Here is a 17,375-nt window from a genome sequence, read left to right as displayed (position 1 = left end):
ACCTTGATGATGTAAGAATAACACCTTCTTCTGCAGAAGATTGCTTCAAAGCTCTAGCTAAATATGTGCCACATCTGCGGGTTCTTAGCTTGGATCAATGCGGGCTCCAAGGTCATATTGGTCGCTCTCTCTCGAGGAGGCTGCACTCTCTGACCGTGATCAACCTCAGCGACAATGATGGTATCACCCCTGGTCCATTTCCTGAGTTCGTCATGAATTTTCTTAATCTCAGAGTACTCCAACTGTCTAATATTAATCTTGAAGGGCAGTTCCCTCGAGGAATGTTTCAATAAAAAAAATCTTAGAGTGCTTGACTTGTCCTGGAATCCAAATCTCTCAGGGCACGTGCCAAACTTTTGTAATGCCACTTCTTTAGAGATACTGAGCATAGCACTCGCTTTTGCCGTGTGCTAGGCTTATTTCGCCGTGTGCTTTTGACACACGGCGAACACTCGAAATCCGGTAGTGTTTTCTTACGTTGAATCAAGCTATTTTTAGCAATTTCACGGTATTGACGGAGTTAGCTCTTGATGGAAAAATTATTTCCAGGGATTTCCTCTCCTCATTTGGTATGCTTGAGTCCTTGCGCAAATTGGTCCTGGCACGGCTGCATTTACCAAGAGAATCGGAGTCATTTTTTCTTGGTTTATTTGAACGTATCAAAAACCTGAGAAGCTTGCAATTTTATGATTGCGACTTATCCATGACAATACCTTCCTCCATTGGAAATTTCAAAAACCTGACAAGTTTAGCAATTATTGGTTGCAACCTCACTACACAAACATTATCAGCAGTTGCCAATATTAGGAACTTGAGATTTTGTACCATTTATTACTGCGATTGCTTAGTGGGGCAACTGCCATCCGCAATTGGGAATATGACTAGCTTGGAAAGATTGGAAATCACAGAGAGTCACCTTTCTGGGGCAATACCACAAGAAGTTGGCGCATTAAAGGAATTGACATCACTGATACTACCGAACACCGGTCTTTCTGGCAGAATACCAAGTTCAATGGTTAATTTGAGTCAGCTGACGCACTTGTCACTTGTCGGCAACAACCTTAGCGGTAAGGTTAGCTCTCTCATAAAGTTACACCTAATTTATGTGAAAACTCCTAGTCTTATATGAGAGCTCACTCCGTAACTCCAAAATATTGCAGTAGTTTATATTTCTGTACAGTTTTTTTTGGTCTTGTAACGAGCAACACTAAGTGTATTGCTGCAGAAATTATATCAGTTGAAAAATCATAAAAAAATATATTGAATAAGATTGATTGTGAAAGGATAAATTAGGAGTAAATGTTTTATATACATCAAGCTATCTCCTGGGCAATGTGCTATGTGCTGCATGCGGTGGTTGCAAAGGGATATTTTCTATAATTGTGTATAACAATGTTGTTATTAGGTCAGTTCGGGGCCAAGCTGAAAACCGAATAAAAAACAACAATCTGTTAGTACTATTTTAGAAATTGAATAAAAAACTAAATTGAATAAACCACAAAATTAGATTATTCCGTGTTTCATTTTTGCCTATTTTCACATTATTTGCCCCCCCCCCACTTTTACTGCAATCAAAGGCTTTAGTAACATAGGCATCAGCAAACCATAGAAGACAAATCAAATGGTTAAGAGAAAATTTAGATGGTGCACTACCTTAGTGCACGTGTGAGTACTTCAACTTTTCCCGGATCCTCAATCAGGTGAGAATTCTGTACACAATTGGACTTAAGTGACCTTATAGTGAACCACGGGAAAAAGTTTAACAACCCAAACGGTGAAAGGGCAAGGGCAGGGCTAGAAATTGTTTGAGGACCATCATGTGCTCCTGTGAGTCTACAAGATGCCCAGCGCTCGCAGCTTGATGTTAGCCTCCCCATGAAAGCCTTTTACAACATTTTGCGAACTAGGCTTTGAGCCTTTGATATTGGATTGCTGCGGCTTTTTTTAGAAAAGACCATACAACTTCAACTGGTTTAGTTACCTCTATATGATTGTGGCAAGAGATTATCTGGTGCTCTGCCACTATGAGAGTTTTGAACCTTTGTAACAATCTCTCGTGCATTTTACTCTTTCTCTTTACAATAAGCTATAAGCAAACACACTTATAGCCTGGTGGCTGGACTCTTGGTGGGAAGCCAACCGGCAGGGTTCAAACTCTGGTATTGCCCCAAAAAGTGGTTCCTTGTACGAGCCAACCTTCAAGTCTTTTATGACTTGGTAGTTGAGTTTTTCTCCCAATCTTAAACCAAAACCTGGGAAAGGTCTTTCCCTATGGATTGAGTTTTTTTAATTATAAGTTTAGTTAGTAATATGGGATAGTGCCCTTAATTAGCTGTTCCTGGTATTCATTTGTTTTAGTAGTGTCAAGGGTATAAACAAAAGCATCATGCAGCATTAGACCATTATAGCCAATTTAAACTAATGCAAATATATCTTTCTTACCCTGTCTAATTTGAACCTTTAAATCATAAAGGGATTTGGTACTACCGACTTTCGATACTACTGGACTCAAAGCTTCTTAAACTACTACATTTTCACTAAAAAGTATATACTTGCCTGTTGGATTGCTAACCGAATGGTTATGTGAAAATAGCATGATGCGTGTGTAACACTCTTTATCACATCATCCACAACAGGTTAACTATCGATCTATGTATTGATATAGAAGATGAAAATACACTTTTGTCTCATCATATACTCTCAACTTATAAAAGCAAAGATTATGTGAAAACTTCTTAAACTACTAAGTTTCAACCTTTAAACCATAAAGGGATTTATATAGTACTACTTAGTTTTTGTATTAGTGGACTCAAAACTTCTTAGACTACTAAATTTTCACTAGAAAATTTGTGTCAGTTGGATTGCTAACCAAATGGTTAAAGGGTTTTATATTAGTACTACCTAGTTTTTGTATTAGTGGACTCAAAACATCTTAGACTACTAAAATTTTTACTAGAAAATTTGTATCCGATGGATTGCTAACCAAATGGTTATGTGAAAATAGCATGATGCGAGTGTGTACCACTCTTTATCTCATCATCTACTCTCGATTTATATAAAGCCTAAACTTTCTTTTGCTCAAATTGCTCTTTTTTGTGCAAGAAAAATCCCAACATCACTTTCCACCCTTTCAGCGCTACAATACTTGGATCTTTTACATAACCAACTTTCTGGTACTATACATGAATTTGATGGGGGTATCTTCACGCTTGAAGACTTTCTGGTGTTTAATTTTTTTTGTGCAGGAAATATTCCAACATCACTTTTCACCCTTCCAGTGCTACAATACTTGGATCTTTCACGAAACCAACTTTCTGGTCCTATACATGAATTCGAAGGGGTATCTTCACACTTGAAGAGCGTATACTTACAAATGAATGAATTGCCAGGGTGGATTCCTCAGTCATTGCTAGTACTTCCAAATTTGACGCATCTCGACATTGAAACGAACAACTTGATGGGCTCAGTGGATCTTGCATCATCACTATGGAGGTTAGAGAACCTCACATATTTGGGTCTGTCACACAATAAGCTGACTGTGACAGAAGGGGAAGGTACCAACTCTTCATCCACATATCCCTCTCGGCTTGTGGGACTAGGACTTGCTAATTGCAATATGACAAAAATACCAAGCTTATTGATGCATCTTAACCACACAAATGATTTAGACCTTTCAAGTAATAAAATAAGTGGGGATATACCAAACTGGATATGTGTGACATCCCAGAGTTTAAGATGCTAAGCAAGAAATATTAAATATGATTCCATGTTTAATAAACAAGAAAAACTCAAATTATGTATTTCTTTTGGAAAATAATATATGTGTATGTATGAATATGCATGTGTATGTGTGTGTGTTTATGTGTATATGAAATTTTGCACATAAAATGACAGGTCAAATGAACCATAGTATTCGAGGTTTTAAACAATCTTTCAAATTTTAAACAAATATGCTTTGAAAATAATTTTTAAAATATAGCTCAAATGAATTTTTGTCCAAAACCAAAGTTGTAGGTTTTCAAAAGACGAACAACATTTGTGTTCAAAGTTTTTCGAGTCGCCACACAAAAATGGGAGAAAAATTTAAATTTCAAAGCGTATAGAACCTTTTCAAATGCACTCAAGTTTTAAATTTTATCTTTCAAACTAAGCTTCAAATGAACTTTTGCCTAAAACGAAAGTTGTAGATCTCGAAATTTTAAGCAAGTTTGGTATTCAAAAGTTTTTCATTTGAGGCCATGTAGATGGAGAAAGTTTGAGTTTTCAAACTGGAGTTTTGAACTTCGCTTTATTTACTAAATTACCCTCACTCCATCTCTCTTCTCTGCTCACGCCGTTCATCGCCGTTCGCCGCTGGACGTCGAGGCCGCCGGCCACGCGCCGCACCCCAGCCCTCTCCGCGCCCTTGGTGCCTTCCTGGAGCTTCTCGAACTGCCACGCGTCGCCGTCCCCTGCACGCACGCCGAGGATGGACGTCGAAGCGCCACGGCGACGCCGTGCAGCGACGGCCGACCGCGCCTCGCCTCCCCCTCGCCTTGACTTGCCCAGACCCTCCCCTCGATGCTCAGAGACGTCCCCGACCTTCCCTTCGTCGCTCCTGAGCCCGAGAGCCGAGCCCCACGCGCCCCTTTGCCGAGAACGGCCAGCGCCGCCCGCCATTAGCGCCGCTGCTCGCCGGTCTCTCGTGGAGCTCCCTCCTCCACCCTTCCTCGCGCCCAACAAACCACGCAGCGAGCTTCCTTGACCTATCCTGGTGCTCCCCGACCCCTCCACCGCCGCCCTAACCCACTGGAACGGTGCCGCCGCGGTTCAGACCGCCGCCGGCCGCCCGCTCCACGTCGAGCTCCCACCTCTGCCCTCCCACAGCTCCAATCAACCCCGGGAACGGCTTCACCTCGCCCCAACGGAGCTCCCAAGCCCAGCCACCCCTGCCCATGGTCGCCGGAACGCCGCCACCGTGACACAGTTCCTCCACCGACCGCCGGCGCCTGTGGAGCCGCCGCCTCGGACCTTCTCCCCGCGAACCAAGGACACCCAGAGGTGCGGCTCAGTCCCCTCTACCTTTTCCCCACCCTAACCCTCGCCGCCGGCGAGCCTGGATGCCGGAAAACCAAGCATCGCCCCTCCCCTATTCTGTTCCGTCCGCCAAGGACCTTCCCTGAGAAGAAACAGAAATCCAGGGGCCTAGATGCAAAAGTTCGTTTCCTTTTTCTTTTGTTTTCAAAAACTACAAACTTGTAAATTCCATATAAAATCGTATAAAAATCATAAAAATGCAAACTAAAATGTTTTGGAATCCTTAGATCAAAACCTACAACTTTTGTTACAGTAACATGTTCATATTATGCTTATATTTTAATCTAAGATAAAGATTAGATTAAATAGCACACAAATTTATCTCCTGTTGTATTCATTAACTAAGGATAGTTTTTGGACAGTGTGCTACACCATAGATGAATAGATTACTGTAACAATTTGAGAACATTTTGATAAATCTAGCTATAGGTTTCATTAGATTTTGGTTTATGCCTATGTTAAATAGATTTAAATCCACAAGATTCTATACTAGTTTTCTTGAGCTGAAATTTTTATGACAGTCTTACCTTTGTTTCTAGATGCTATAGAAAAATTTTGGGAATTTTTAGTAATGTATAACTAGTTATTTTGTTTTATTCATGAATAAACTTTGTAAATCAAAAACCCTAGATTCATTCATTAGAAAAATCTCATAGTTTTACTAGAGCTTGGTTCTGAGTAGATGAACATGCATGACAATTTTGAGAATCAATAACTTCCTACTTTGTTCTGTAAAAATAGATCTTTATCCCAGCAGAAGTTGTTTAACTTATTGTTCATGTTTAATCTGCTTCATGAAAATAGCTGAAAATTTTATTGTAAGTTGGTACTTTAGTTTTGTTCCTTGCAGCAGAATTTCAACCCCATGAGCTATGGGTAACTATAGTTTTGGATAAAGCTTGTTATCTTTATTTTTGTTAGAAGAAATAACTTTTGTATGTTTTGGTATATAATGAAAACCCCACTTTGATTTTATGAATTAAATTGTATTAAATTACTACTCTATAAATGACTGGCCAACTGGATGAAAAAGAAAGTAGTGGCACCCTCCAACTTGAGTTTGGTTGATCTCCATCTATGTCAAAAAAATAAATGCATTATATTCGTCTCATACATATGCATTGTTGTATTTCATTTAGGTACGATAGATGAATCACGTGAAGGACGCGACATTGGAGTCGAGCTAGAAGACGGTGAATGGTGGACACATCCAGAAGATGGACGGATGGATCCCGATGTACACGACCGAAGGAAGATGTTCGCCGAGCAGTTATTCTCTAACTAACACTGACCTAGTGTTAATTCCAGGCAAGCCCCGGAGCATGTCCTATCTATTTTTAAATTTATGCAACTTATTACTGTTTCTATCTACTTGCGCATTTAAGTTTACAGGAGTTGCTTGGAACCTTAGTTGCATAATTCCTAGGTACCTATGCTTGAACACTAGTATGTGTAGGTCGCTAGATGGCTAGGCTATTGGTTCGGTAGAAGTCGAGTGATTTCCTGTCACTCACGAGAACTATAGGAGTTGAATGTCTACTGCATACTGCAACTATAAGGCTCACGGGCGGGGTTGTGGTACTTGTGATACCCCGTCTGTTTAGTAAAAGATGTTAAGGCCGCAGTGTGTGGTAGTGGTGGTTAAGCGTTTGAACGTACTAACCACATGCCGAGAAATATGGTAATCGGTAAGCTTAAGTACCTGATTGGCCCGGCGAGTGGACTTCTCCCTCACCTTCTTTGAACGTCGTTTCTCATGCGCGCACATGCGGGTGCAGAGTCGTCGTACTCTGTAGTCGAGGACGGTGACCCTGATCCACAACCCGGAAAGAAAGGAGAAAAGTCGTGTGGGTGACTTGGTTCCCATACGTGTGTGTTAGGTCTGCCTGGCCAGGTTAACAAATTCGATTCGAATCGTCCGCTTCTCACGGTTTGGGACTGCTTAACCCTTTTGCCACATAGAGTAAGAAGTGAAAGATGATGATGATGAATATGGTTGGTTGCATGATAAAAGATAATTGTTTTCACCATGTATGCTTTTGGATAGATGCTCATCTAGAATGGTTAATTAAACTAGAACCTGCAAGCTAAAACCTGCAATTAAGGATCTACTCTTACTGCTTTTCGGCAAACCAAACCCCTCAAGCCAAAAGCCTTGCATGTCTAGATAAAGGGCTAAGTATACCCTTAGTCGGGTAAGCCATGCTGAGTATTAGTATACTCAGCCTTGCTTGTGGTTTTGTTTTTCAGGTGGTACATCTGAGGATGGATGGTGTCATGTACGGGCTTTATCATGACATCTTGTTTCGTCGCTAGACTATCGTTCGTTTTCCGTCACTCTTAAGCTCTGTTGAACTTTTATAAATTCAAACTTGGTTTGTAATAATAATTCCGTTTCATACTCTGTGCTGTAAAATTGTGGAATGTTGCATTCTCTGGACTGCTTTGTCGATCCTGTTCAAGTGGTTTAATCGGGATTTTACCCAACAGCACTGCCGGATTACTCCGTTTTAAGTGCGTGTTAACCCTGATTGTCGTTTTGATGATGGTTAGCGTATTTAAGCCGGATTAATTTAGGCGGGACTGCCACAATATGGAACTATGATCTTTTGAGTTTAAATATTTCACATAACATGTTCACTGGTATGGAACTCAATTCATCACATGTTATCTCATTCAGTAGAGTGTTGGGTGTTTTTGACTTTAGCTCCAATAGGCTTCAGGGACAGATTCCCATGCCAAACTCATCAGCTTCCTCCTTAGATTATTCAAATAATATGTTCTCTTCTTTACTTCTGAACTTCACATTATACCTTAGCTCTACTGTGTATCTTAAGCTGTCCAACAATAACATAAGTGGTCATTTACCGCATTCAATTTGCAAGTCTTCACAGTTGGAAATCCTTGACCTATCATATAACAATTTTAGCAGACTGGTACCACCATGCCTGATGGAAAATGGTGTTTTGAGTATATTAAATTTGAGGGAGAATCAATTCAAAGGGATGCTACCTACAAATATTTCAAGTGGATGTTCTATTGAGACAATAGATTTGCATGGCAATAAGATTGAAGGTCAACTTCCAAGGGCACTCCATAATTGCGCAAACTTGGAGGTTCTTGATCTTGGAAGAAATCACATTGCAGACACCTTTCCTTCTTGGCTAGGGAGGCTTTTGAATCTTCGTGTCCTTGTCTTGAGATTCAACTTGTTTCATGGGTCAATAGATTATCTCGAAGATGAGAAATCTAGAAAACAGTTCCCGAGCTTGCAAATCATTGATCTAGTCTCAAACAATCTCTCTAGCAATTTGCATCCACAATGGTTTGAGAATTTGAAATCAATGAAGATGTACAACAATACAGGAAAAATCATAGACCATCAAAATCTTACACGAGGATTTTACCAAGACTCAGTCACAATATCATACAAAGGGTCTGTCATGACATTTGAAAAGATCTTAACTACCTTAACAGTAATAGACATATCAGATAATGCACTGGAAGCAGTGGCGGATGCAGGATTGGAGGCAAGGGAGGGCTGAAACAATAGAGATGTTGATTTGTGTGAAGATTTAATGGTGATTTGGTGGTCTTGCTACAGTGTTTTACGTGTAATTAGGGGAGCTTGGGGGGGCTTGAGCCCCCCTAGCCCCCCTCCTGTATCCGCCCCTGACTGGAAGGTAGCATTCCTGCATCGATTGGAAATCTTGTTTCACTACATGTACTAAGGATGTCTCACAATGCCTTCAGTGGAGAAATTCCGCCCCAGCTTGGCAGCATGACTGCATTGGGGGAGTCCCTAGACCTATCTTCAAACATGCTGTCGGCTGAGATTCCACAAGAGCTAACAAATCTCACATTCCTAAGCACCTTGAACCTGAGCAACAACCAATTGGATGAAAGGATACCGCAATTGCGTCAATTCGGGACATTCGAGAATAGCTCATTTGATGGCAATGCGGGGCTCTGTGGACCCCCTCTATCCAAACAATGTGGCACTCTTGATACTCAAAGCAAAACAAATATGAAAAGCTCCTCTCATAGTGTTGATGTTGTCTTGTTTCTCTTCGTTGGTGTGGGCTTTGGAGTGGGATTTGCAGCAGCTATTCTAGTGAAAATCAATCAGATTAGCAAGTGGTTCCATATTTTAAGGAATTTGACCAGAAGGCGCCCAAGTTAGTAGCAGTGTGATTTACCAGGAAGACCAACATGTCATGCACGTACAAATTGGTACTTTATATTCTACAGTTGCTGCTAGAGTATGCACTATGGTCATGTTATCGATAAGTGTTGTTATTTTGTGTATGTAATCTTCAAGAACCTTATTATTGTTTGGCACTTTGGCTTACTATTACTTGCTGGTCATATATGTGATCAGCTATAAGAATTAGCATAACGGTGGGATCCTTCGAGATGACAGTCAAAACATTTTGTTTTAGGAAAATGGTATTCACTGCGTTTCTCCCTGCATATTCCATACGTTTCCACCGCCACATTTCTGGAAGCTTTTAGATACATAAACTGCCAGTTGTGACGGCTTTACCGGCCTCATCAAATTCTTCATTCTGTGGAATTCACATCTAAATACTCCGTACAGTTGCATTAACTGCTACCGCTGCTGCCAATAATATGAAGCGTACAGTTCCAAAAAAAAAAAAGAATCAGTGCACTACCATTCTGCTATGCTTCCTGATTAGCCTGGTCACAGACAGCCATAGACTGTTTCACAAGATAGCAAAACAATCAAAAGCATAGTTCCATGCACCATGCTAGTGTTTGCCGCATTACATTGGGCCTACGTACCTATGATATAAGAACCATATAGTGTTATAAATGATTGTTAATGTGATGTGTGAACATAGCTGCTCAAGGGTTCTGTTCATCAGAGCGAGCCCCGTTCCTCATAGCCTCCATGGCCTCCCTGAAAGTTCCAACAATCAAAGTGAACCAGCCTGTTCGTAGAGATGATATAGAAAGATGAATGGGAATAGATGTGATCTAGGTGTTCCCATCGATCCCATGGATAGTGGACTCAACTACGGTATTAGTTGGACGTGGCAATAATAGGGAGCAAAAGCACTTGCCTTAACATTTTTTTGATCTCGTCACTTGCAGGGCCGAGTTTTAGTGCTGTTAGGTTGATCTCATCCGAGTCAAGCCCAACAGCATGCTTGGACCCCTTGACTCGCGTCCTGATCGGGGACGTCCAGCCCAACACGGCTGGTGGGGCCCGTCGCGCAGTGCCATATAAAAGAGAGGTGGGGTCAGTGGCTGAAGACACGAGGTTCGCCGCCACTCTGTTTCCCCACCGAAAACTCTAGACGCGACCCGATCTTCGCGAGGCACCGAAGCGACGGAAAGCCCGCCGCCCTTGCACCACGCCATCGTCGACCTCTACTCTTCGGCCACTGCACCGACCGTCGCCGCCCTAGAGCGGATCTACATCGCCAAACCAGTGATGGACAGCAGCTCGAGCTCCACCGACGAGGGTCTCTCCTCTCCCTCTATGTGTTTTCTCTCTGTTTTGTTGTAGATCTAGGATCTCTTGTATCCTGTAAAGAAAAGTTCAAAGGAAACCCCACGGGATCTACTCTCTGGTGATCCTAAATTCTAACAAGTGCATCTAGGAAGGCATTGACGGTGCCTTTGTAAATCTGGGCATAGAGATACCAGGATGAGATACAATATTAGATTAGAATTGCAAGGCTGAGTCTGAAGCAGCTGCTATACTGCGCATCATACCTTAAATCAAGTTGAGAGCCATGCCCCTGCGGTACCATGCCTTCGACAAATGAGGGCACATCATTCTGTTAGAGAGTTTATCTCTTTTGTTTAGTTTATCTCTTCCCCTGTTTTAGGATGTGTTAGAGAGTTTATCTCTTCCCCTGTTTTAGGATGCTGACGGTTGATTGTTTCCCGTCATCCTATTTCCTTGTGTGCCTGATCTCCCTGATCTCCTCCCTGATCTTACTCCTATAAATCAGGTAGAGGGTGATCCTAGGTAGAGGTCTATATATTGTACTCCTATTATTCAGACTAGTGGTTATGCACATGCCTAGACGTGTTTATTTAGTAGTTTGCACATTTCGAGTTCCATGTTTAAAACTAATTTTATATAACTCTAGGTGTGTGTGCGTTGCTACGGGTAAAACAATTTTCCTCTGAACATCAAAGTGATGAAGGCATATATTTAGCTTTTCTACAAGATTGGAATAATAAAGTGTACTATACCACTTACAAAAATAACCCATGATAACACAGACTCATAAAAAATGAAACTTGGTAACAATAATCGAGAGATTGCATTGATCTATAATTTTGCATGAAAACTACAAACTTCAAAATTCTTCAAAACGAAAGAAAATTCTGAAGGGGTGGCAGGCCGAACCATGGAAACAAAATAGCAATAGACTCAGCAGCCTGCCATTGTCTTTTTCTCGAACGTGCAGGAGAACTGCGCATCAATATATTAAGAAGAAAAGGGTGGGGTAGAACCCCTAAGTGATACAGTTTGCAGCCTGCCATTGTCATGTGGTTAGACCAGCATTATTTTCATAACAGAACTAAGAAGTACAATATTTTGGAGCTCAATACCCATGAGGTCTTTCGGTTTCTAACCCATAACAGACAGCAAATTACCAAAGAAATCACAATCCAGTATTCTCTTATGATCTTAATATATAGTGATAAATAGTCCAAATAGAGTGTTCCCCTTCACCTAACTACTTCAATCTTCCTATAGAAAAACGTTTCAAAGCTATAGTATACCATATGGAGATGCATAAGACTAAGCCAACCAATTTCTACAAAAGATAGCATGAACAAAAGTATCAAAGAAGGCACCATGTGCTGGTCTCCTGCCAGCTTGTTGGATGGCTGCACAAACGTTTCGCTCCTTGCTGAGCTTCACCTGCAGGTAACCCAGTAGGTAAACACCAAGTTGAGCCTCATCTGCAACAAATGACACCCACTTAGGCAGGGTCTTGAGTCACCGTAGTTCAGCCTGCATACAAGATTTCATGTAAACAATCTGAATTGACTGTTAAACAAACTCGATTTTTCACACAGGATCCTACAATCCACAAATGGCGAGCTGCAGCTTCTCCGCTTTTAGTCAAGCTGCAAGGGCTTCAGAGAAGCTGCAATTAGCTGCCTTTTAGTCCAAATTGTGCACTTAGAGAATCCAATGCAATATAAAAAATTTTCTCCACCATCTTTAATAAGACAGACAGAAAAATTTCATAAAAAATGCATTCAGATACTCTCACAGTTTAGGTTATTGCTCAACGAAAATAATAAGGAACTATTGCTGTTTTCAAACTACCACTCAACTTTGTCTAGAAAAGGTTAGACACCCCTAGGAGTCACTCAATACAAGTTTTTCTTTAGCAATGAAGAGAAAATATTGTACAAATTATTTTGGTGGCTTACTTAAGCTCAAATACAGCTGTAAACAAGAAAAAAAATCATCCGCACTCACAATCACAGGGTCAAGAATTTGATTGTTGGATCTGCTAAGACACCGCTCACCTCGGGCACAACTTCATGTAATTCTGCAGTTCATTATTAGCCAGTCATTAGTAAGACCAAAAAACAGCAAATGGATACACGATATTGTTACAGCATAGGGCAAAGAGACCCTTCAAAGGAACAGCTGCTGAGGAAGCTTGAGCAATAATTTATCATCAAGGTGATTACTGCATATGTTACATTTTCACCCTATCAGCCACTCCCATTGTCACATCCAGCTTTTTTATAGATGAATCACTTTAACAGAAGGTCCAGTTTTGTGTACAATATCTATAAATGTAAGTCGGGTAAAAGTAATGTTACGGATCCTGCAAAAATGATCATAGAACAAATTTTAAGCACTTTACTGACTACAAAATTGATAGCAAATCCAATGGATAACAATCGGAGCAGCTCAGGTTAAGGATTGAAGGATGAATAAAAACATTATATACCTGATCTGAGACGATTACCCTTGAGAGCACAGCACAAGGAAAACCACGATCTACATGTGCACATGAAGTTTAGTTTGTCTATGACATCAAGACGTTTGAGAATCTCGCCAGATGCATCTGCGTTGAGCTCACTCCATTTGGAGTTTAGCTTGTACCGTGGGTATACATGGCTGACCCAATGAAGCACGGACAGAGTCGCTATGCCTGTCAATGTTAAATGGATATGCAGTACACGGATCAGAATTCATCTATTCGGTTTTAACGGAAAATCAATCCACGTTCGACAGATTTGAACGCTCGAACATGCAAAACGGAAAGAGAGGGTGACAAAGAACTCACTTGTGATCCCGTGATCGCGCGGGGAATGATGAATCGTTGGGCACAGCTGTGATGCCCTCGAAAGTATCGTCGCCCCAGCCACCGGTCGTTCTTCAAGTGTGTCGGCGGCGGGAGGCTGATTAGCAGGCTGCACGCGCGACGCCACGCCGGCCGGGGGCCCTGCTGCCCTGGCGCGACCACGCCGGGGAGGGGAGGTGCGGCCGGCGGCGTCGCTACCCTCTCGGCGCAGGGAGGGCGGATGCAGGAGCGGCGAGCCACCGCAGAGAGTGGAGGCGTGCGCCGTGTGCGTGCGGATCTGTGGGAGCGGAACCGGGCGGCAGCGTCTCGCGGAGGGAGAGGCGCGAGGGTCGGGCGAGAGGCCAAGGGGGAGGCGCGGATGCAGCGGCGGCGGCACCGCAGCTTGGGGAGGTAGGGGCCGGGGGGGGGGGGGGGGGAGAGGAGGCCTTAGGACGGCCATGGATCTGCGGCGCGTGCGGCGGTGGGGACGACGGCATCACTGTGGCAGGGCGACGTGGATCTGCGCGAGCTCTCCGATCCCTGCCGCCAGGATCTGAGATCCAGCGGGGCTCGTTGCCCTAGGCCGGCCGCCCCCAGCAGCGCTCGGCGGCCTCCGGCTTCGTGGGGTGCGGCGGAGGAGGCGCGACGTCGGGGGAGGCGGTGTCGCGGGGCCACCAACGTCGCGTGGTGCGGCGGGGGAGGCGCGACGGGCGGAATGCGACCGGGTTACCGCGCGGTCAGGCGGGGGAGGCGGCGTCTCGAGTCGGCGGAGGAGACGCGGCGTCGGGGGCGGCGGCGTCGCGTGGTGCCGCGGGGGCGGCGCGATGGCGGGGGAGGCGGCGCTACGTGCGGAGAGGCGGCGTCGCGAGGAAAAAAGAGAGAGGAAAACACCCCAAATCAAGCGATGCGCGGGCGAGCGGGTACAGGCGGTGGGTAAAACAAGCCACGGTAACAAAAGAATTGCATTTTGGGCAGAAATATTTTTCTTGAGGATGTTTTGTGATTTGGTCGAGCATTAAGATCTTCTATATAAGTCTAAGAGAGGTATTTTATGAGAAGGGTGGGTTAGAGTGGGTAACAATTGTTTTTAATTTTTTCATCTTTAGTATAGTACAGATGAATGCAGGCAATATTCGCGATATCACATTCTACATTGGACAACATCTGCCGAACTAGATTTCCTTCTCCCATCCGCAACCAGCATAGGCTCCGGTTGGCAAGCAGAGTGGCATCAAGTGGGTCCATCTCCGTTGCCTGCATTAGTAATGAGCAAGAATAATGAGCAAGAACTCTGTTGATGTATGCTGACCGATTTAAGAGGTTCTTTGACACTAGCTACACATCTGTTGTAAGCAAACCATAAAGAAGCTACTCATCTTGAACAAACAAAGGCCACTCCAATACCTTGATGGAATTTGAGCTTGGCCCGTGAGAAATTTCAAAAACTCCAAATAAATCTCAAAGGCCCATGTAGTGCATGAGAAAGTTAGTGTGCAATCCTTTAGTCCCACCTTGCTTGTTGAAGTGAAATATGACCAACTTAAATATGGAGGTTGTATTCACCTCTTCAAACTATGTGTGTGGGGAAAGAAGGAGAGCTCCACACGTACGAGCTAGCTCGCCTCGCGCTCACCCGTCCACCTCGTGCCTACGGGTGCACGACGTCCGTGTGAATGGTCCGCCGAAATCCGGCCTCCCCCCTTGCTGGGGCGCTGCTTTCTTTTGTTGTTTTTGGTTTTGGTTACTTGGCATTTAAGTTGGTTTTGGTTACCTGGCCTTTAAGTCTACCAAGATATGGAATCCTAATCGGTTTCCTAATTTTCAAGAACCGATCACGACGCGAGGCCGTGGGCTCTTCTTTATATTTGACCTGTCGGCCTCTACCAAAACACGATCTAATTGAGTTAGGGTTTTTGCCTCTCCTTGCTGCTGCGCTGCCTTCGTAGCTTGCTCCATCCCAAGCGCCGGCATGCACCGGCGAATGAGAGAGCAGGTCTCCAGAACCGTTCGCTCTTATGATTCTGCACCGGGAGAGGGCGAATCAGGTTTTTGGGAAGCGCCAAGCGCGACTGCTCGTCTCCTTCACCACAGCTCGTCCTCCGTCCAAGTCAGGTGTTTGCGGCGTATCGTCATTTGCGCATTAATCTGTTAGTCACGGGTGCCTGTGTGGGTATCTTTTAATTGCCACAAGTTTTCGCAACTACTATCACTTTAGTCATGCGTTATATGTAAATACACTAATTAGCCCAGCTCAATGCTATCTTAGTAAGTCTACAAAGATCATACTGTTGGCGCCGAATCAGGGCCAACACAAGATTGCGCTCGAACGTGCGGCGCAAGGAGAAACTCGATGCAGCTCTCCTACGCAGGGCGGTCAGATCGGTGACGACCGACGAACGCTCGCCCGAAAGGGACCCCGTCAGGGCAAGCGCGCGAAGGGTTGTTCTAGGATTGGCAGGCCACTTAGAACGCCTTCAGATGTCGCGGAGACGAAGGAAGAACAACAAATATGAAGTTGGAAGAGCTAGAGTTTGAGGAAGACAAAAAGTAATGCAAAGTAATAGATTGATGTGTTTTTGATCGATTGGATATCCTCATTCGGCCGTGACGCTTTATATTTATAGAGAGGGATGGTCTTAATCCATTAGGAGTCGAAACCCTAATTAATTTTATGTCAAAAAACCAACTCCTAACCCGGACTGGGCAGTCCGGACCGGTCTGACCGCTTCTCCAAACCAGTATGCCTGGAGTGCAGAACTTTCCGAAGCCATATCTCTTTCATCCGGAGTCCAAATTGTACATTCCATATACACATTTCGATCATCTCGACTAGGTCTATGCAATGGTGAAGTCTATTTTGCATTTTGAACAAATTCACCATACCGGTCTGACCGATTTAAGGAAGAGGTCTGACCGGTTTTCCTAGTTGTGTCACTTTTGGTCATCAACACATAGTTTAATCTTAACCATAACATGATCTCCTACTTCTAGTTAGTTCACAGTTGCTGTAGCAGAGTTGTTGATTCAATCGGCAGCATTTTGTTTTACTTGAATGAACTATATTATCTCAACTGGGGCTAATGCATTACCAAATGATAGGGATGGAAGCATACCTGCATCATCCATCCAAAAGTACATTATGCAGAAGCTCAGTCTTCTAAGCGAATCTGAGGTAAGAACCCATCTATGTTGTGTAGTAACTATTTCTCTGTGCTTAATTTATCCTACTTCAGTCTTGAAATATTTAAGCAGTCCATAGATTTTGTAGTGAAAATGCTGCTTACCATATTGCCGGAACCAGAACATATTTTCATGTTCCAGAATATATTACATCTCATCTTAGAAACCAAGGTGTGATTACACACGCTGTATTGCAAGCGTTTCTTATCACCTTGTATGGGGGTTGATATGGTCTGTCTGTTCTTCTATTGTAATTAGAAGGCTACGTGCATTTCAGTTTCGATTTTCACTGTTGCAACTTATCTGAACAGTCCCAATCTTGGCCTTTACAGGTTGAAATAAGCTGCTGTGGCAATCAGTGAATCCTGCACAACCTGTGCGCAACTTGGTGGAGCGATGGCTGAGGGTTGGCCCGGTGCGGCCTCTGCAAACGATGATCAACTCCTCTGGGGGAGATTATGTGATGGTGATAAGCTATGGGCGCGGCCAGTGGCGGAGCTGGGGGGGGGGGGCATGGCCCCCTTAACAAAATAATTTTTGGTAAGTACCTTCTAATCTTATCTTAATTGCGCGGCCTCTGTAAATGATGATCGACTCCTCTAGGGGAGATTATGCGATGGTGATAAGGTATGGGCGCGGCCAGTGGCGGAGGGGGGGGGGCTAACAAAATAATTTTTGTTAAGTACCTTGTAATCTTATCTTAATTCTAGTTAAGTTTTTAAGTATTCTTTAATCCTAGTAATCTTAGCTTAAGTTTCCAAGTACTCTTTAATCTCAATTTAATCTTAGCTCAAATTTTTAAGTACGTCTTAATCT

General features: G+C 43.4%; 2 protein-coding genes across 12 annotated transcripts; one reads left to right on the top strand and one right to left on the bottom strand.

The window, feature by feature from the left end:
• The first annotated feature begins 703 nt into the window (after nt 1-703).
• LOC120668028 (receptor like protein 22-like) lies at nt 704-9,380 on the top strand. Its single transcript, XM_039947990.1, has 4 exons — nt 704-1,067; nt 3,246-3,713; nt 7,654-8,575; nt 8,752-9,380. The coding sequence occupies exons 1-4, from the start codon at nt 704-706 to the stop codon at nt 9,257-9,259; spliced, it is 2,262 nt and encodes a 753-aa protein (XP_039803924.1). The 3' UTR covers nt 9,260-9,380.
• A 2,334-nt stretch (nt 9,381-11,714) lies between these two features.
• Nucleotides 11,715-14,195, bottom strand: LOC120666839 (formin-like protein 20). Of its 11 annotated transcripts, none has more exons than XR_005671903.1 (4): nt 13,383-14,192; nt 13,044-13,247; nt 12,560-12,917; nt 11,715-12,198 (listed from the first exon to the last, which is right to left on the bottom strand). XR_005671903.1 is itself a non-coding variant. In XM_039946819.1 (4 exons), exons 1-3 carry the CDS (start codon nt 13,837-13,839, stop codon nt 12,562-12,564), a joined length of 732 nt encoding a protein of 243 aa, XP_039802753.1. In that variant the 5' UTR covers nt 13,840-14,189; the 3' UTR covers nt 11,715-12,218; nt 12,560-12,561. The 11 variants fall into 11 exon arrangements, 7 of the variants coding, with proteins under 7 accessions (XP_039802753.1, XP_039802752.1, XP_039802754.1 ...); XR_005671902.1 differs by having other exon boundaries at nt 11,715-12,632; nt 12,719-12,917; XR_005671900.1 differs by having other exon boundaries at nt 11,715-12,082; nt 12,156-12,632; nt 13,383-14,188.
• Between the last annotated feature and the right edge of the window lie 3,180 nt (nt 14,196-17,375).

The sequence above is a fragment of the Panicum virgatum genome, chromosome 3N, assembly GCF_016808335.1.
Source record: "Panicum virgatum strain AP13 chromosome 3N, P.virgatum_v5, whole genome shotgun sequence".
Lineage (NCBI taxonomy): Eukaryota > Viridiplantae > Streptophyta > Magnoliopsida > Poales > Poaceae > Panicum > Panicum virgatum.
The sequence above is the reverse complement of the archived record's forward strand: the minus strand, read 5'-3'. Positions and strand labels throughout refer to the sequence as shown.